This window comes from Balaenoptera acutorostrata, chromosome 6 (assembly GCF_949987535.1).
Source record: "Balaenoptera acutorostrata chromosome 6, mBalAcu1.1, whole genome shotgun sequence".
NCBI lineage: Eukaryota > Metazoa > Chordata > Mammalia > Artiodactyla > Balaenopteridae > Balaenoptera > Balaenoptera acutorostrata.
The window spans coordinates 30,674,126-30,695,528 of record NC_080069.1 but is presented as its reverse complement, the minus strand read 5'-3'; the positions used below and the strand labels follow the sequence as shown (position 1 = coordinate 30,695,528).

At 47.6% G+C, this 21,403-nt stretch overlaps 2 protein-coding genes across 3 annotated transcripts in view; one reads left to right on the top strand and one right to left on the bottom strand.

Annotated features, from left to right (window-relative positions):
• The window catches only part of MFSD14B (major facilitator superfamily domain containing 14B), a 463,050-nt gene that overhangs the window by 368,335 nt on the left and 73,312 nt on the right, over positions 1-21,403 (bottom strand). The gene's annotated exons all lie outside the window — the stretch shown is intronic.
• Positions 2,460-8,823, top strand: LOC130708381 (NUT family member 2G-like; the record flags this gene model as incomplete). Its single annotated transcript, XM_057548257.1, has 5 exons — positions 2,460-2,593; positions 4,547-5,241; positions 6,192-6,343; positions 8,074-8,311; positions 8,701-8,823. Coding segments are annotated over exons 1-5 (1,224 nt in total), but the record flags the coding sequence as incomplete, so codon positions are not given.

Sequence of the window (21,403 nt, the reverse complement as noted above, 5' to 3'; positions counted from 1 at the left end):
AGAATTGGGACTGGCTAATTTTTGCACAGTGCAATTTTTGGATCAGTGGCCTTGAGAAGAGTCCTTCAAATACTGTATCAGAATTATGAGTGAGAATCTTGTAAATAATTGGTTGAATGACTGAACCAAGGGAGGAAGCAACAAGGAAGCCTGCCTTTCTCGAGTGCCTGGGTACAATATTTTGCCTCACCGTCCCTCTAGTATGAAGTTATTGGTTGAAAATCTTATGAGTTTTCCTTCATTGTAAAAGCTCCAGTACTGAGCGATATTCCCAAACTGTTTATTTTTTTTCAGTCCCCGACAGGAGTTTCTTTAGATATAAAGTTCACCATGCTGTTGCTTGAAATATTCTCACCTTATCTTCTCATCTTCTTCTGAGTCAATTTTTCCTGACAAGGGGCAAGGAACTTCTTAAGCACCAACAGGAGTCTTTTTCACACTGTGGAACAGTCCTTCTAAACCTCTGTTTCCTTCCCCAACACCCCACAATCAGTTGGAGTTCTACTGCAGCTACAGCAGTGAGAGAATCTCGTCTCGCAAGAGATTTGGTTGCCATCCTCTGAGGTTTACAGCCTTCATCTCCCTTGACAAGTTTCCTAACAGTCCTCTCTTCTCACAACACAAACCACGAATACTCTTTCATATCCTTCTGATAGTGGTAAACTGACTGACATGGATTCTCAATATGAAAATAATAATCAGACAAGTTTTGTAAAAGGAATGCTACCATCATTCCCATGCAGATGGGGCCATATGCAATGATGAGCCTAGATTCTAAAGAGCAAGTGTATGTAATGCAGACAGGAAATTAACAAACTTGTAAGCAGGGCTTGCAGGCTAGGATTTAGATGGAAGTGGGCTTGTCTGAATGGGGATTGGACACTGGTGGATAAACTCTTGGCATTGTGTCAAGGTGCACATCCATCTCATGGGTAGTGGACGTTTAACACCTAGAAGAACCAGGGCTCTAGGATGTTTAGTCCCTTTCACATAAGGAAAGAGAAGAAGATTTTCTGCCTTCTTGTTCCTTACTTCTGTCCTTACCCCTACTAAGCCAAGATGTTCAGTGCTATATGATGGCTCTTCCAAATCCATTTCATCCAAAGAGCCTGCAGATTTTGTGTATGTTTACAATTGTGTTTTCTGTTGGAGCCAAGATGCACACTTGAGTCTCGTCACTCCACGTTCTCTTTCTCATAAGGATGAGTAACTGATAATAGCTTAGTATGTTCTAATTTTTTGGTAGTGTTGCCAGATAAAATACAGATTTCGAGTTAAACATAAATTTCAGATAAACAGGGAAAGAATTTGCAGTAAAACTATGTCCAAAATGTTGCATGGGACAAAGTTGTACTAAAAATGAATTCATTGTTTATGTGAAATTCAAAAGTCAAATTCAGTTAGGCATTTGTTACTTTTCTTTACTAGATCGAGCCACCCTATTCTTTCAGGTGCTTTGAAATGTAAGAGACTAGAAATTGTTGTTCTAGGAATCTAGTGCAGAAACAGAGGAGCCACGATACCCGTACAAAGACAATCATTGGAAATATCCTCAGATATATAGGAACATATATGAATTTTCAACTAGAAAAAAAAGGAAGGCATTTTAAAATAATGAAAGCAGATTGCCTTCGTTTTTAGTTGCATGACGTATCTCTGGGAAGATTTTAATGAAAGAGATAACACTGGTTTCCTCCGGGAAAGAGGATTGGGTTGACAGGGGAAAGAGGTGGGAGGAGGACTCGCCACTGCATATTCCATTTTGCACAATTTAATTTTGAACCATGAGAAGGTGTTACTCGCTTAAACTATTACACTAAAATCATTTAAAAGGTAAAAAACTAAATCTTTTACAACCATGGAATACTATGAGAAAGACACTTAGTGAATTCTGGTCTTGGACATGGGGGCTGCATGACGGTTTTTTGATGGACGGGGGCTTTCCAGCACAAAGGATCATTAGTAAGGCTGGTCCTGCTGGATGTTGGTTGGAGCACAAGGACCACTCCCTTAGGAGTGATGTACATACAGCAGTCAAAGACACTGGATCTGCTGAGACAATCCTAATTTCAAATACTCAGTTCCATGTGGCCATAAATACCCAAGTGTTTTTCAGACTAACAGTTCTGAATTTTGTTCAGAAAGTCTAGTCTCTGTTGAAGTAAGTCAAGAGCCAGGTAGGAAGCAGAGTGTGTTGAGGGACACAAAACTAGGTTGATGGAAAAAGAAGTGAAAGGAAGGGACCGTCAAGTCCAACCTCGGTGCCGTGAATCAAAAAAACAGTTTATAAACTGCGTAAAGAGGCACACGCCAATTGTGTTGCCACTGTGTGAGGTGGAAGGAACTTCCGGTTCTTGCCTACCTGCCAGAGCCCTCGTGGAATGTCTCCCCACCCCCACCCTACGCAGACCCACGTGCCCTCTGCCCCTCCCCTACTGCAGAATGTTTAGATTCAAACCTGTCCCTCCTTCACTTGGATCCTGAGCGTCTGTTGAAGCAGGTCCCTCTCTGGGTCCTGGTCTTGACTTTTCTCATTGAGGCTACCAGGCAGCAGTAGTCCGTGCCCAAGCCTGCAGGATGGCTTCAGAAGGAGGTAAGCCTATAGGCTGGGGGTGTGTTCTCAGAGACCCTGCCATCCCTCACATCTTTCGGGTTCAGACGTGACACTTCAGTGTGGGCACATAGTTGGACTGAAGTAGAGGGAGAAGAGAGCACTGGACACACGAAGACATTTCACTGGGGGAGGCTGGGGAGCCTGAAGAAACCTGAGACTGCACTGGGGAGGAGGGGTCATTGGAGGTGGATCAAGAGGAATTGCCCTGGCTATGGAGAAAGGATGGCAGCAGGCAGGTTGATTCTTTCTAGAAGGGAGACAAGCCACTTTGAAACGTGTGTGTTAGGATGTGTGTGATGTCCTGGTGGTGACACAGGGAGGGTCATGAGGAAAGCCTAGACCTGTCTTGTGTTCCTGAGGCACCTGAAGCTTGCCTCACCATATCTTTCTAAGGGATTTGAACAGGAGCATACTGTATCTAAGGGGGCCGTGGGGAGAGATGGTCTTGGTGAGAAAACTATTCAGTGGGGCTGTGTGTGGCCACACCTGCAGTGAAGTGTCCTCTCCGAGAGCTAGGCAGGAGGTTACTCTACCTGCCGCAGCCCACACCTCGTCCACTCCTCCCAGCCCAGAGCTCACTTCTCAGTTCAGGTAACTGTTGCTTTGGATTCAACAGGGGATGGGCAACCGTGTAACTTCAGCCAAGAGAGGGCTCAGGTTCCTGAGTTGCTCTGAATTGTTCTTCCTTTTGTGGAATCGCAGTACTTCAGACCTACTTCATCTCGTCCAGTATCTCATGGTGGACTTTCAGGCTGCCTTGAGAGGAAGAGTTTGTTCATATTTCATGTCACTCCTTCATGGACAGGGAACAGATGTGGAGTGGGGTTGTTTCGGGTGGATTGTCTGTGAAGGCTGCTTCCTCTTTTAAAGGGGGAAGGAGTGTAGCCCAGGGGCAGGAAGACGATCTTCTGTGTTATTATTAAACGTCCTATGACACCTGTTCTGATTAATTAGGTGCACCGTGGTGTGTACCTTGTTCTCCTGAACAGGGATGTGTTTCAGACAACTTGATCGCCGTGGCACCTGGCTTATGCCTGCTTCTTAGATTGTCTTTTCATTATCGGGAGCTGGAAGGGGAAGGACCACAGGCGGTCTGTACTCCCACGACCAATGTAACATGACAATTCTTTGGCCCTTGTTTAATCCTCTGCAGCCATCACTGGCTGTGAAATGACAGAAGCTAAGGGACACGCACCTACTTCTCAGACCCCCCCAACCCGCGCCGCCTCCTAGGAACAGAACTCCTGAGTGATGACAGTGACTCTGGGCACTGGGGAGGGGGTGGCAGGACCTGGCCCATGTTACATGTCTGCTGTGGGTTGTTCTGAGATGCAGGTGCATTCTGGGCCAGTGTTATGGGTTTGTATCAAGATTCCATTAGAGAGATATTTTCCAGCATTTTGTTTTGTATTCTGAGGCTAGGAAAGAAAGAGGGGATTTCTACTGAGCATCAGGAAAAGGAGGACTGAGGAGGAGGTGGGGCCCCAATATTTTACACAGTGCCTGTCCACAAAGGGCCTTTGGGGGCCTAGAGCTTACCTTGGAGAAGGTCCCTACCTGCTAGTACGTCGGCTGAGGGGCATTTCTCACAGAGCGGATGTCCACCCAGTTCCAGGTCTTGGGAGACAGCCTGTGAGGCTTAGGTGCCAGGGGGTGCCTTAGGGAGGCTCTCCAAGTCAGTGCTTGCTGAGGCGATTTCTTCTCGGCAGACAGGGGTCAGGGACCTTGGTGGATGGGCACGGGGTCACCAGTGGAATAATTCTCAACTGGAGGTCAGGGCATGAAAATCACTTGAAGACATTTGCACGCTGCACAGTTTCCCTTGTCCAAGTGTCCCTCACCTGTGGAGATTTACACTCCGATGCCACAGAAAGCCTCAGTCCCACTTGCCCATTCTCCTCCTCCATTCACTCCTTTCCTTTGCCTCAACAGCATCTCCAGTGCTGGGAACGGATGTGACCATGAACCCCGGTGCCTCCTTGTCTACTTTCACGGCAGTGCCCTTCCCTCCACCCATTCCTGGCGCCCAGCACCGGCCACCCTGGCAGCAGCACTTGCCACCTCCCATCACCCCAGCATTCCCTCCTGGCAGCAGCCTGCTGCTGCCAGCTTTCCCCAGGACGCCTTTGGTGGCTAATGGTGGCCATGGCCCCAGTGCCCCTGGGGCTTGCAACCTCACTGTCCAAGTCAGGTCACAAGGGAGGCCAGTGGAGGCCCCCCAGGCTCAGACCTTTGTCGTTGCTCAGGCCCCCCTCAACTGGAGCGCTCCAGGGGCCCTCAGCAGGAGTGCTGCATGTCCTGCACCCGTATTCATAGCAACCCCTGTGATGGGGACTGTTGCGACTGCTCCAGCTGTTGGAGTTAGTCAGGCTGGCAAGGGAGGCTGGACCCCAGGCTTTCCTCCTCAAGCTCCACCACCAGCTGCCCAGCTGGCCCCTATCATTCGCCCAGTGAACTCTGGGCCATGGCCACATGGCGCTTCCAGGGAGGGCCGCCTGGCCACCAACCAGTCCAACGCCTCGCAGGACGGCTCCTCTAACACCCAGAGCGTGTACAGTAACTTCCGACGTTGGCAGCACCTCAAGCCCCTGGCCCGGAGACACTTTCACCGGAGTCCTGATGCAGAAGCTTTTTCTTGCTTTCTCATGTGAGTGAACGCTCAGGGGGTCCTGCCCTTCTGGGAGCTTTTAGATAAAGAGGAACTAGGGATGGACTCGCACGTTAGGTTTCTAGGGCTACTGGAAGGAAGGTGTGAGGGCGATGTCCATGCTATGAGAAGGCACACTGTCGGTCACATGGGTGGGCCTGCCAGTCCGTGACATCATGACCGAAATGTGCCCCATCTCAACTGGCCCCACCACCCTGTGAGTCTGGCCAGCTTGCTCTTCCATGATTCTCATGGTAATATGGACTGAAGACTTGCAGTCAGAGAGGGTCGTGGTGTAAGGTGAGGAGCCAAGGAGTGGATGCCGCCCTCTCCTGTGGTGCCGTGTCCTTCATACAGGACGTGAGCGCACATGGCCAGGGGAGGTCACTTCAGAGGAGGCGGAGGAGCGCGGGGCCCAGGAGAGCGCTTTATGCATGCCTCCACTTCGTTGTGGAGAATTCCACTAGGAACAGGGTGATGGTAGAGCTCTCCTAAGGGCGTGGGCTCTCTCCCACTAGAGTTGTGAGCCTGGCAGGCATTTCCATCCTAAACCTCCGGTCCCTCGTAAAAAGGGGACAGTTACACTTCACTCAGAGGACTGTGCAGAAGACGCCTTGGGCTAATCTATGAAGTGTTAGCAGATTGCTTGGCACATGCCATGCCTCATTGATGATGATGATTTTTATTATGAAAATGCAGCCTTGAGGAGGAAAAGAGCTCCCCACGGCACAATGTCCCAGCTCTAGCCTGGGAGTGGGTGGTCATCCTTGAGTGAGTGTGAGGCGGTGACAGCAGTGGCCGGGAAGGCTTGTCTTTGCCCTCCCAGACACCCGCCTCTCACCCTCCTGTCGCTCAGTCATGCTGTGTTGAGTGATGTGTGGTCCACATTGTCGGGTGGGGTCAGGCAGGTGGGGGCTGGGCTGTGCCCAGATACTGACCCCGAGGGCTTACAGCCCAGTGCTTCGATCCCTGGCCCGCCTGAATCCCAACATGCCGCTGGAGGAGGGACTGCGGAGGGCCGTGCAGGAATGGCGGCGCATAAGCAACCTTGACCGGATGATCTACTACAAGATGGCGGAAAAGTGAGTCAGCGTCCTGGGCCCAGGGGCTGCGTGGAGGGTGAGGCGAGTGGGTGAGGGCAGGGTCTGGCCGTGTGGGTGCTCATCAGAGAGGACAGAGGAGAAGGGCTGTCACCCAGCACAGGATCCCTGCAGCCCAGGGGCCCTACTGTCCCCCAGAAACCCCTCCCTCACCTTGAGAGTTTGAGACTTCTGTCCTTCCTCCACCAGGAGCTCTGCCTTCCCCTGATTTTGACCTACCCTTGCCTTGATATGAAGGTCTCAGGACGGGGCAGGGTGAAGCTGTGAGTCCAGTAGGGGTCCAACTCTGGCCATATGGGCTGGGCCGGGAAGAGAGCTCCACCCGCCAGCCTGCTGCTTCCTTAGTGGTGGGTGGCTGGCGGCCACTGACATAGATTTGGGACCCCCTCTCCTTATGAAAAGTGGCCTAAGTGGGTACCCTGGAATCCCTGAAGAAGCTGGGGAAGCCAGCTGTCGTCGGCCCAAGGGTCTCCGGCCCTTCCAGTGTTTGCTCCATGGTAATCCCCTTGGTTTAAGAAACAAAACCAAACAAACGAGCGCCTCTCAGAGGAAAGGAAGGCCTCTCCTCTAAGCTCAGCATCCACATCGTCCAGCCTCTCCTGGGCCCTGTCTCCAGCTCTATGTTCCAGGAGGCTCAGTCCTAGCCCAGGGTCCTGAATTCGGGCAAGGACCCCTGTGCGGAACACATGCCTGTTCCAGCCTCTGGCTGTCAGCCCTTCATGTGGTTCTGGATGGGGACGGGGGCATGAGGAGGGTGCCCCCTGGGTCAGCCATGTGTCCCGTTGACCTGGTTCAATTCAGCGACCTGGGTCTGTGCTGTTGAATGCCCTCCAGTGCTGGTGAGGCAGGAAGGGTCCCAGATCTTGTTATCGCTTCCAGGAGCAGCTCTCTGCTGCGGACAGCACCTCACAGGGCCTTGACGGCCCCAAGGCACATCCTCTCCCACTGCCTCAGTCTTGGCTGCCTTTGTGGGGCTCCAGAACCCAGGCCTTTTTCTCAGGGTGGCCTGTGCCTCCGTCACCCCCCAGGTTCATGGAATTTGCGGCCGAGGAGGAGATGCACATTCAGCATTCGCAGTGGATGCAGTGCGCGCAGGACCTGCCTCCTTCAGCCCTACCGAAGCTGGATCCTCGGGGGCCCCCAGCCCCGAAAGTGGGCCTTCAGCCAGGCACCCAGGTTCCCACTGGAGCTGAAGGCACAGGTAACAGGGACCTAGGGTTGGCCACTGTCCCCATGTGGATCCTTTTCCTTCAAGACAGGGGCATTGGTCTTTCAACCCAAACAGCCACCGAGGCGGGGGGTGGGGGGGTGGGGTCTCAGCTGCCCCTTGTCACTACGGGGTATTGACTTGGTCAGTTTTGTAACTCCTCTCACACCTCCCTGTCAAAGGACCCCACACGAAGTCTGCCTAAGTAGTGGGCTTGAAGGGGAGACTCCTAGAAAATTGGAGGTTCCCCACTTCCTTACTTGTGACTCTCTTAGATGACCCCCTTACCTCCCCTCTCCAACTGTGCATGAGGCTTCAGATGGTCCTGACCCCTCCCACACCCACATCAATGTCCCCCAAACAATGCCCTCACCAACGTGCGCTCGGTGGTCAGGAGGTGGACTGGGAATCCCTCACCTTCCTTCCCTTCCTCCTGCTCTGCCTCAGCCTGTGCTCCCAGGATGTGCGGCCCCAGGGCCCAGCCCTCGCACCCGAAGCCACACAGATCCCAGCGGACCCCGGAGCCCAAGGCACCCAAGGAGATTCCCCCTGAGGCTGTGAGGGAGTATGTGGACATCATGGAGGCGCTGGTGGGGCCCGTCCACTCAGCCACTGGCGAGTCAGTTGCAGAATGTGGAGAGGATGGAAATGAGCTGAAGCAGGAAGAGGACAGCACCTACTTGGACCCGGGTCTCTTGAGCTACATTGACAAGCTGTGTTCCCAGGAAGACTTTGTCACCATGGTAGGCAGGCTGGGCTTGGAACCTGGGGTCTACAAGATGCCAGGGCATGGAACTCTCAGCACCCAAGATCTGGGTTCTGCTCAGGCCGATGGGACTTAAGCTCAGCTCCTTGTTCCTGAGCCTGGTGTTAGGGGAGGTTTACGCAGGTGTATGTGTGTATATGTTTGTGTCTGTGTGTATGCCTTTGTGTGTCTGTGTATGTGCATCTGTATATGTGCTCTTTTGTGTGTGACTGTGTATGTGCATGTGTGTGTGTGTGTGTGCTGACCATCCCCGCCTTGTGGAGGAGAGTGGGGGTGGGTCTCTGCTTTTCACTTTCCCTCCTGGTCTTCTTGTGTCACAGGCCACTCCTGGCCAAGGATGCTCACAGCCTCTTCTTTCTGTCCAAGGTGGAGGCAGTCATTCACCCTCGATTCCTGGCAGAATTGCTTTCCCCAGACCCACAGCTGGATCTCTTGGCCCTTGCTGAAGAGCTGGAGCAGGAGGAAGGACTCACCCCTGAAGAAGTGAGCCAGGGGAGGGAGAGGGACAATCAGGGAGCCAGGGGACTCCAGGGGAGGGGGGACCCCAGGGGATCCAGGGGACAGGGGAAACCAGGTGGCCCAGGGGAGCCAGAGGAGGGAGGGATCGCAGGTAGAACAGGGGCGACAAGGGACACCCAGGAAGACCAGGGCACGGAGGGACCCCAGTGAGCAGGGGAGAGGTAGGGCCCCAGAACAGGAGGCCCACATGGCTCTGTCGGTCCCTTCCCTACCTCGGAGACCTGGCATGGGGAAGGGCCCTCTCTGGGGTGGGTGCAGCGCAGGGTGATAGGAAGGAGAGGATGGGGAGCCGGGAGCGGAGGGAAGGACACACAGCTGGGAATAAGGTGCAGGAGGATGGCAGGAATGCCACCGTGTCTGTATTTGGAGTCTAGTCCTGGGGTCACCGTCCCCTCCTCCCCCCCAGGGCCATTGTCCCACTGCCCAGTGCTCCTCCTCTCACACGTGTGTGTGGAGCCGTCACTGTCCTCCTCCCTCCTACCAGCTGGTGCAGAAACGACTCCTGGCCTTGAAAGAGGACGAGGGTGGGCCGGCAGCCCCGAGCCACAGTGCACCCGGAATGGGCTCAAGTCCATCTGAGTCCCACGCCGGCCAAGGTGCCCAGAGGCACGACCAAGACCGCCATCGAGGGGTCAGTGATGAAGCCTGCCCACCAGAGATTGATTTTGAGGCTCTTCATAGGCCCATCCAAACAGACACTGGCCCGTTCGGGCCCAAAGTCTTTGTTTCCTCTCGAGGACGTCAGGAGGTCTCTCCATTCCGGGCCGGACGGCCCTCCCCTCCCCAGGGTCAAAGGCGCACTGGCCCTCTACTGGGACCCAGGGATGCGTCTGTTCTCAGAGAAGCGTCTCCTGTTCGGGAGGCCCGAGGGCCCAGGGACACGTCCAGTGAGGACGAGGAGGAGCTCCCCAGCCTGGCCTTCCTCTTGGCCTCTCCGCAGAGCCTGCTGCCTTGCTGGCTGTCCCAGAGTCCTGCCTCTGCCTCAGGCCTGGCCTCCCCTGGAGGTTGGGGGGCCCAGAGTGCTCCCCAGGCCCCCTCCCCTCGGAGAAGAGGCCCCAGCCCAGCTCCACCAGCCGCTCCCAAGTCGAGGAAGCGGGCTCTGTGTGGGCGCCCAGCCGCTGCTGAGAAGCTGCCCATCCCCGGGCCTGGCCACGGGGTCTCTGCGAGGCCAGCCTTGGCTCTGGGCCTGGCTCGCCCCTCACAGCCGAGAAAGAGAAAGCGTGACCCTTTTGTCACAGGGAAAAGGAGGAAGAAGCAGAGGAAGCACTGTAGCCAGTAGGGAACAGCCAGGCCGGCCCTCCAGGGCGAGCGCCCCAGGGCGGCCCCCAGGGGAGCCTAGGGGCTCCTCCTCACCCCAGTGCTGATCCTGGAGGATGTGGGGGGAAGGGAGAGAGGGCAGGACCAGCAGGGCGGGGAGGGGAAGTGCGATTGTGGGGGGTTAGGGAGGTGGGGGAGGTGGGTGTGGGCAGGACCTTTGGAGTGATGTATGAAAATTGTGAATAAAGATAGTTTTGGTGGGAAATGCTCTCAGGCCACTGTCATCTTCTTCGTGTGGAGCTGCTCCACAGAGAGCGATCCTGAGAGGAAGGAAGGGTGAGGGAGGTCACAGGAGCTATGGATCTACAGGTGGCCAAACCTTTCCTCCACATAGACAAGGACTCCTCAGGCTGCCCCTGGGAACGCACAGCTCTCACTTTCCCCAGGGACCCCCTCATCATCCGCTTCTCTAAAGCCTGCTTGGCTAGGGGCCTTCTGGGGCATCTGTAGCATCTTCTGCATCCCTGAACCGTCTGGGGAGGGAGAGCTGCTTTTGTGCCTCTCAGCCCTCTGGACACTAACCAGTTTCTAGGACGGAGCCTGGAGACGGCCCTTGTCTTTATGGAGCTGCTCTCTGCTTCCCTGAAGTGGCCAGGCGATGGCGCTGGGGTGACCCTCCGCTCATCCAGGGTTTCCTGTGTGGGTGGCCTGACCAGACAGGAAAAGTCTTGGCCATGGGGACAGGACTGTCTGCCTCGTCATAGCGGGAGCGTTCTCTAGTCCCACTGGGATTATTGCAATGTGGAGAGTGGTTGAGGCAGCTACCTCTTAATCCCAGTGAGGATGCAACGAGGGGAATGGGCGCGGGGAAATTCATGGGGCACCTGTTACAGGTGTGTCTAAGGGAAACGACAGTTGGGCCCCTTTGTGGAACTTGTGGGATTTCTGTGCAGCAGCATCTCGTTCAACTGAGGGAGGAGGACCCATCTGGCTGTGGCTGTGGGGACTGGCCTTAGGGGCCTAGGGGTGTGCAAAGACACCCCAGAACTACTGTCCCTTCCCTTTCCACCCATGGCTGGACGTGTGTGTGTATTGGTATCAACACTGATTTGTATTCCCATAGAAAACAGTTCCTCCTGACAAACTATGACCGTGTTTCACAAGAACAGCTTGCTCACAGGGGCAGCAGGGGTGGGGGAGAGGTGTCTGTGGCCCCAGATCTGGGTGGGAGCTGGGATCCATGCTGAGGAGTGTGGAGGCCTCAGTCACCGTCCTGTGGGTGCCGGCAGAGACTTCGAATCATCAGAGCAGGGGAAATGACCCGCTCATAAGGGTGAGACGCGAGCAAACAATGAGGGCAGGGAGCAGACCCCTGCTATCTCCCCGAACTGCCCCCCCCTCCCAGTCTGCTTAGCTTCCGTCACAGCCTGTGCTGGCCCACCTCTGAAGCCCCTTCCTCCTAAAGCACTCAGATGCTCTGATCTTTAGTAGACCTGCCCCGGGCCTCACCCCCCTTCCCTGCTGGCCAAAGGCTCTTCTCCAGGTTCTGAGTTCTGATTCCTTCCCCAGGACCCAGGCAGGGGTTAGGACAACAGGGACTCCCTGAACATGACCCCTACACCATCAGCATGCAAAACTGGGGCCGCAGGCTTCCGCAGGTGGCATGGCTCTCTGCTGGACCCTGCAAAGAGCTTGGAGAAGAAAGGGGCTCATGTCTCTCCACCTCCACTAATCTGTAGGTCAGCCTCACAGGTCCTCCTCTGTCCAGGTGGGCAGCACATATGTGCTCCCAGCCCTCCTTGACCCTTTGTGAAAGAAAGTTTTTGCAGCTCAGTAGTCTATTAGTCAAGGTGTCTCCGGGCTTGTTCCTTTTGAAGCCCTACAGGAGAATCTGTTTCCTTTCCCTTTCTGTCTTCTAGAGGCTGCCTGCATTCCTTGGAATTAGTCCCTTCTTCCATCTTCAAAGTGCATCACTTTAATCTCCGCTTCCCTCATCACATGGTCTCTCCAACTCTGACTCTTCCTGTGTCCCTCCTATACAAATCTTTGTGTTTATATATAGCCCACCCAGAACATTTATGATAATCTCTTCATCTCAAGATTTTTTACTTGGTCACAGCTGCAAAGTCCTTTTTTCCATACAAGGTGACATTCACATATTGTCAGAGGAGGGGTTAAACACGGACCTTTTTGGGGAACCGTAATTTACCCTACTAGAAGAAATCCACAAGAATACCTACCATCAGAATCCACATGAATAACAGACTATGACCAAGTGGAATTTATTCCAGGGATGCAAGCCTGGTTCAATGGTAAAAAATCATCAATGTAATCTACCATATTGAGTCTAAAGGAACACATACTGTCACACCAATTAATACAGAAAAGGCATTTAACGAAATTCAACACCCATTCATATTAAAAATGCTCAGAAAACTAGGAATAGAAGGTCACTACCTCAACCTAATAAAGAACATCTACAAAAAACCTACTTCTAACATCACATGAAATGGTGAAAGAATGAATGTTTTTCCCTGAGTTCAAAAACAAGGTTAGAATGTCCACTCTCATCTCTTAGTTTTCAATGTAGTACTTTAGATTCTAGTTAGTGTAGTACAGCAAGAAAAGGAAAAAAGAGGCATACATATTAGAAAAGAAGAAATATAATTGTCATTATTTACAGATGACATAATTGTCTCCATAGAAAACTCCAAGGAATGTATAAGAAAACTCATAATAAATTATAATAAATTGCTTTAGCAGGATCTCAGAATATAAGATCTATACGTAAACATTAATACACAACATTGATCATATTTCCATATACTAGTAACAAACTGAACAATTGAAAACCAAAATTTAAAACATAGTAAATAGGTTCCAGTTCAAGGTGGCAACATAGGAAGATCCTGAACCCACCTCCTCCCACAAACGCACCAAATCTACAGCTACATATGGAAAACTTTCCTCTGAAAAAAACTAAAAGATGGTGGAGCAACCCCTTCACATCAGGAAAACCAGAGGGAAACCACATCAAAACAGGTAGGAAAGGCTGAGACACAATTTTTCCATAAATCCCATCCCTGGTGTGGAGACACACAATCAGGAAGGAGCTCAAAACCTGGAGCTTCTCCCTGAGAGGTGAAGGGTTTGGACCCCACTTTGGGCACTCCAACTTTCAAGGCTGGCACCTGAGAGATAGACCCCCAGAACATCTGACTTTGAAGACCAACAAGGCACATCCCATGAGACCCACAGGGCTGTGGTGGACTGAGGAACAGCTCTTAAAGGGCCTGTGCACAGACTCACCTGCCCCAGGGCCAAGTGCAGAAGCAGCCCTTTGAAAAGCACTCGGACTTTTTGTGAAAGAGACTCACTTCCCAATTTTAAAGCATTAATCTGAGGAACAGGGGCCTGCTGCAATACTCCCCAGGGACAGAGGCTGGCGGGGGCCATCTTCCTGCTCTCTCTCTCTGCCTTGATAAAGCTGAAAGGTGCCATCTTCTCCCCCCTTTTTCCTTTCCTGCAGGTGACAACTTTGTGCTCCAGCCAGCTGGCTCCTTCTTCCCTGCTCTTCCTCTGTCTTGCTATATATATATTTTTTCTTCTTCTTCTTCTTTTTCTTTTTTTCTTTTCCCTTTTCCCCTTTATTCAGATGGTGTCATCTTTGCACTCTTCCCACCGCCTCACTCCAGCCAGTAAGCATCATCTTCACACTTTCCTTCTGATGTGCTCCAGAGAGCCAGAATCTCCAAGACGGGAGATCCCACTTTTCTGGCCTCCACTCAGGGGATGCTCCTTGATCACCTGGCTCTGGAGGCCAGGAGGGATCTCTTTTCTGCATCCCATGGGACTGTAACAATTGGAGAGACAGTTCTTGGCAGGATACCACCCCCAGGATGTACCACTACACATCAGACTGAGACACAGTCCCAGCCTTTACATGAAAAAGGCCTAGTTGCTAGTAGGGACAAGACTTAAGAGCAGGCTTCAGGTTCAGCACACATCTAGAGGCTACGGATGTGCTCTCAAGGAAGGTAGGCTGGGGGTACCATCTTTCCACCCTCACTCTGCCTTACTACAGTTCACTGGTATCTCCCAGAATGGAGCTTGTACACTTATCTGAAGCCCTGTTTTCTTGTGACTGCTCCCCAGGGAATATCTTCAGATTGCTTGCTTCTGGGGCCCAGCAAGGCTTACACTTGCAATCTCACAGGACTGAATATATTTGCATTCTTTAAAAGCTGTTACCAAATTGTCTGGCTTCCTATCAACCTGAATCTAGGTGCTGACTGAGATCCTCCAGTTTGGGATGCTCACTGGTCTTGGCACACCCTCAACTGCTGGGAGGGTGTGCCAAGTCTATTAAAAATAAACTGCTTAGACAATCACAAAGGTTTGAGAGGCAACCAAGGGTCGACAGCGTTAAATGACAAGGTTCATCTGTCATACAGCTCTTCAAGACTGGGAGATGTGACTATTTCACTTAATGCGTAGAAACCAACACAGAGAGTCAAGCAAAATGAAGAAAGAGAGGACTATACTCCAAAAAAAGAACAAGATAAAACCTCAGGAAAAAATCTTAATGAAATGAACATAAGTAATTTACTTGATAAAGAGTTCAAAGTTATGGTCATAAAAGTGCTCACTGAACTCAGAAGGAAAATGGATGAAAACAGTGAGAACTTCAACAAAGAAATAGAAGATATAAGAAAGTTCCCAATAGAAGTCACAGAACTGGAGAACACAATAATTGAACTTAGAAATACAGTAGATGAAGCACAAGAAAGAATAGGTGAACTCAAAGACAGGTCAGAGGAACTCATCCAATCAGAGAATAAGGAAGAAAAAAGAATGAAAATAATTAATATAGCTTCAGGGATTGATGGCACATCCAATGGAATAACATGCGCCTTATAGGAACTCCAGAAGGAGACGAGAAAACGGGGCAGAAAACATTGGTAGAAATAATATCTGAAAACTTTTCCTAACCTGGGGAAAGAAACAGACATCCAGATACAGGAAGCCCAGAGAGCTCCAAAGCAGATCAATCTAAAGAGACCCATACCAGGAAATATTAAAATTAAAATGTCAAAGTTAAAGATAACAAGGGAATCTTAAAATCACCAAGAGAAATACAACTTGTTACATACAAAAGAACTTCCATAAGACTATCATCAGATTTTTTAGCAGATATGTTACAACTCAGAAGGGAGTGGCACAATATATTCAAAGTGCTGAAAGAAAAATCTTTCCAACCAAGAATACTTCACCCAGCAAATACTTCACCCAGTTATATTCAGAACTGAAGGAGAGAGAAAAGAGTTTTCCAGATGACTAAACGTTAAAGGAGTTCATCACCACTAACTCAGCCTTACAAGAATTGCTAAAAGAACTTCTTTAAGCTGAAAAGAAAGGGCGCTAATTAGTAACAAGAAAGCACATGAAAGCATAAATCTCACCAGTAAAGGTAAGTGTGTATAGTAAAGGTAGTGGATTAATGAATTATAAAGCTGTATGAAGGTTAAAAGACAAAACTCGTAAAAAGCCTTATAATTAAAATAATTAGTTAAGGGATATACAACATAAAAACATGTAAGATATGTCATCAAAAACATAAAATGTGAGGAGGGAGGAGTAAAAACTTTGACCTATAGAATGCATTCAAACTTAAGTTGTTTTCAACTTAAAATAGACTGTTAAAAATATAAGTTGTTATATGTGAGCTTCATGGTAACCACCAAGCAAAAACCTAGAGTAGGTGCACAAAAGATAACAAGAAAGGAATCTAAACATACAACTAAAGAAAGTCATTAAGCCGCTAAGGAAGAGAGCAAGAGAAGAAAGGAACAGAGAAATCACAAAATAGCCAGGAAACAATTAACAAGATGGCAATAAATACATACTTATCAATAATTATTTTAAATGTAAATGGACTAAAGGCTTCAATCAAAAGACATAGGGTGGCTGAATGGATGAAAAAAGAAGACCCATCTATATGTGGCCTATAAGAAACTCACTTCAGAGCTAAAGACACACACAGACTGAAACTGAAGGGATGGAAAAAGATATTCCATGCAAATGGAAACCAAAAGAAAGCTGGGGTAGCTATCTATAATTATATCAGAAAAAATAGACTTTAAAACAAAGACTGTAACAAGAGACAAAGAAGGACATTACATATGGATAAAAGGGTCAATCCAATAAGAGTATATAACACATTTGTAAATATTTATGCATCCAACATAGGAGCACCTAAATAAATAAAGCAAATATGAATAGGCCTCAAAGGAAAACTAGCAATACCATAATAGTACGGGACTTGAGTATCGTACTTACATCAACAGATATATCATCCACACAGAAAATCAATAAAGAAAGATTGGCTTTAAATGACATGTTAGATCAGATGGATTTAACATATATATATAACATTGCATCCAAAAGCAACAGAATATACATTCTTCTCAAGTACACATGGAACATTCTCCAGGATAGATCATATGTAAAGCTAAAGCCAAATCTTAACAAATTGAAGAAGATTTAAATTATATCAAGCTCCTTTTCTGACTACAATGGTATGAAACTAGAAATTGATTACAAAAAGAAAACTGGAAAGTTCACAAACATGTGGAGAGTAAACAACAAATTCCACAATACAGTAAAATGGTCATATAACATGATCCAGTGAGATTTATTCCTAGGATGCAAGGATGGTTCAATATCTGCAAATCAATCAATGTGATATACCACATTAACAACTTGAAGAATGAAAATCATATGCTCCTCTCAATAGATGCAGAAAGACTTTTGAGAAAACTCAACATCAATTTATTATAAAAACTCTCAATGAAGTGGGTATAGAGGGAGCATACCTCAACATAATAAAGACCATATATGACAAGCCCACAAATAACATCATATTCAACAGTGAAAAGCTGAAAGCTTTTCCTCTAAGATCAGAAACAAGACAAAGACGACCACTAAAGTCCTAGCCAGGGCAATTATGCAAGGAAAAGAAATAAAAGGCATCCAAACTGGGAAGAAAGAAGTAAAACGGTTACTATTTGCAGATGACATGACACAATATATAGAAAATCCTAAAGACTCCATCGAAAAACTGTCAGAACTAATAAATGAATTGAGTAAATTTGCAGGATATAAAATCATTATACAGAAGTATGTCACATTTCTACACACTAATAACAAACTAACCAAAAGAGAAGTTGAGAAAACAATCCCATTTACAATTGTATCATAAAGAATAAAATAAGAATAAATTTAACCAAGGAAGGGAAAGACCTGTACACTGAAACTATAAGACATTGATGAAATAAATTGAAGAAGACACAAAGATACCCCATGCTCATGTATTGGAAGAATTGATATTATTAAGATCTCCATACTCCCCAAACAATCTACAGATTCAATAAAACTCAATCAAAATTCCAGTGACATTTTTCACAGAAACAGAACAAACAATTCTAAAATTTGTATGGAACCACAAAAGGCCCTGAAAATCTTGAGAAAGAAGAAGAAAGCTGGAAAATGCATGCTCCCTGATTTCAAACTATATTACAAAGCTATAGTAATCAAAACAGTATAGTATTGGTATAAAGGGAGACCCATATCAATGAAAAAGATAAGAGAGCCCAGAAATAAACCCATTCATATATGGTCAATGAATTTACAACAAAGGAGCCAAGAGTATACAATAGATAAAGGACAATCTCTTCAATAAATGGTGTTAGGAAAACTGGACAGCCACATACAAAAAATGAAACTGGACCAGTATCTTACACCATACACAGATTCAACTCAAAATGGATTAAAGACTTGAATGTAAGACCTGAAACCATAAAAACTCCTAGAATAAAACATAGGCAGGGGCTTCCCTGGTGGCGCAGTGGTTGAGAACCCGCCTGCCAATGCAGAGGACACGGGTTCGAGCCCTGGTCTGGGAAGATCCCACATGCCGCAGAGCGGCTGGGCCCATGAGCCACAATTACTGAGCCTGCGCGTCTGGAACCTGTGCTCCACAACAAGAGAGGCCGCAATAGTGAGAGGCCTGCGCACCGCGATGAAGAGTGGCCCCCGCTTGCCACAACTAGAGAAAGCCCTCGCACAGAAACGAAGACCCAACACAGCCATAAATAAATAAAAATTAAAAAACAAAAAACAAAAAACATAGGCAGTAAGCTCCTTAACATCAATCTTGTCAATGATTTTTTTTTTTCTTTTTGGGATTTGACACCAAAAGCAAAGGCAACTAAAGCAAAAATAAACAAGTGGAAGTACATCAAACTAACTAGCTTCTGCACAGCAAAGGAAACCATCAATAGAGTGAAAAGGCAACCTAGTGAATAGGAGAAAATATTTGCAAATCATCTATCCAATAAGGGGTTAATATCCAAAGCATGTAAAGAATTCATACAACTCAAAAACAAACAAAGAAATTCCAATTAAAAAATAAGCAGAGGATCTGAAAAGACATTGTCCAGAGACGATATACAACTGGCTAACAGGTACACAAAAAGATGCTCAACATCATTAGTCATCAAGAAATTGCAAATCAAAACCACAGTGAGGTATCACCTTATACCTGTTAGAATGGCTATTATCAAAAGCGAAGAAATAATAAGTGTTAGCAAGGATAGGGAGAAAAGGGAAACTTTGTGCACTGCTTGTGGGAATGTAAATTTGTGTAGCCATTATGGAAAACAGCATGGAGTTTCCTCAAAAATTAAAAATAGAACTACCATATAATTCAGCAATTCCACTTCTGGATATTTAGCCAAAGAAAATAAAAACGCTAACTTGAAAAGATATATGCAACCCTATGTTCATTGCAGCATTATTTACAATAGTCGAACTATGGAAACAACCAAAATGTCCAGTGATGAATAAATGGATAAAGAAAATGTGAGATGGTTGTGTGTGTGTGTGTGTGTGTGTGTGTGTGTATAATGGAATATTATTCAGTCATAAAGAAGAATAAAATCTTGCCACTTGTGACAGCATGGATAGACCTTGAGGGTGTTATGCTAAGCAAAATAAGTCACACACAGAAAAACAAATACTGTATGATCTCACATATATGGAATAACGAAAAACAAACAAAACAGACTCACAGATACAGGGAACAGTTTGGTGGTTGCTGGAAGTGGGGCGTGAGGAAGGTGGGCAAAAAGCCTGAAGGTAGTCAAAATATACAAACTTCCAGTTATAAAATAAATATTATAAATCACGTGGATGTAATGTAAAACACGGCAACTCTAGTTAAAAATACTGTACTGCATATTTGAAAGTTTCTAAGAGAATAGATCTTAAAAGTTCTTATCACAAGAAAAAAATTGTAACAGTATATGATGGTGGATGTTAACTAGACTTATTGTGGTCGTAATTTTGCAACATATAGAAATATTGAATCATTATGTTGTCCACTTGAAACTAATATAATGTTGTATGTCAGTTATACCTCAGTTTAAGAAAAATAAAAAGTGCTACAAGTAAATATAAATAAATAAATGTATACAATAACTGCCTTCAAAATGAGATGTTTAATATAAATGTTTAAAAAATGTAGATCTGTATAATGAAACCTACAAAACTCTGATGAAAACAATTAAACAAGTGGTAAAAAGAAAAGTACAGAGGCATATTATTTTCATGGATTGGAAGACTCAATATGGTAAAATATTAATTCTTCCCAAATTGATCTGTAGGTTTAAATGCAATTCCTATCAACTCCCAACAGGTTTTTTTTTTTGTCACAATAGACAAGCTTATTCTAAAACTTATATCAAAAGTTAAAGGAAGAAAGATGGCAGCAAAATGATGGTCTAGGAAGTTTCAAACTCTCGTTTCCCTACAGAAACATTCAAAACAAAAACCGATCAGAAGCTTCTAAACCAACTCTGTAAGAGCTCTGGAAAATCATCAGAGGTTTCCACAACCAAGCAAATGCCCAATTGGAGAAAATCATCGCCAAAGAGATAGGAAAGTTTTGTGACCATTTACCTACTCTTGTTCCACTCCTCCCAAAATAACAGTGGTCTTAGTCTTGAGCCAGCAGCAGCCTGGTTTCCAGTTCTCCAATTCCAACTGGTTGGAGCAGAGTAGACCTTATTTACAAATTATTGTTGTGTACCACTATTCCAACCTGTCAGGGGGAAAACTGAAAGCCTGAAAGCCTGAAGCAAGATGCTCTTGTCTGTTTTGCATAACACAGAACACAGAAAAATGGCAGGTGCTACTTGTAAAGCTACAAGGCAACTGTAAATGAACAGATGCCTGGGTCAAGAGATTCTGGGTGGAGAAATATAATAGACCATTTAAAGCCCAAGGTAGAAGCTGGAAGTGAGACTATTTGGGCAATTAGGACTTTCAAAGCAGCCTGTATGCAGGGGAATGTAGAAAGCCACATGCAGGGCCAGGCATGACATGCTCAGAAAAGTCCTGAGAAGACCTCAAGCTTTCACCTCAGGCTAATCCCTAGGCTCAGAGCAAGCCTAGCTAAGTGGTGAACAAGGACCCCAGCACAGAGCCAATCTGCCGTAATTGGTGGTGGCTGTTCCCTCTTTTTACATGTTTTTATTTATTATTTCAGCTCCTAGACTTCAAGGAAATCTCCATCAGAAAAAAAGCTGGGGGGCTGGAGTCAAGGTGGCAGAGTAGGAGGATGCAGAGTTGGCGTCTCCTCACAACTAGGACACCTACCAGGTGTTGGTGGGGGACCTCGGACACCTAAGAGGACTGGAGGAACCCCTGAGTGACCCAGTAGGACATGGGGGGAGGGAAGGGGAAGGAGAAGTGGAGGCCAGATGGGACTGGCGCCCCTGAGGGGCAGCTGGAGGAGGGGAGGGATTCCCATGCACAGAGGGGCCCATTCACAACGAGGGGAACAACAGGGACAGGGAGAGACCCTCAGGGGATTGGAGGACCAGAAGGAAATGCGGCCTGCATTTCCCCCCACCCAGTGGGCCTCGGGGAGCCTGCAGATCCCAGGCCTGATGCTCCACACGACAAGGCCCCTTCTGGTCGCACTGAGCCTAGGCCCAGCACCTCCCCCCCGACCCAGGGCCTTTTCCTTTCCCATGTTAGGGAAGTTTTCAACTATAATCTCTGCAATATTTTCTCAGACCCTTTCCTTTTCTCGTCTTCTGGGACCAGTATAATTAGAATGTTGGTACATTTAGTGTTGTCCCAGATGTCTCTAAGATTGTCTTTAATTCTGTTCATCCTTTTTCTTTATTCTGCTCCTCAGGAGTTATTTCCACCATTTTGTCTTCCA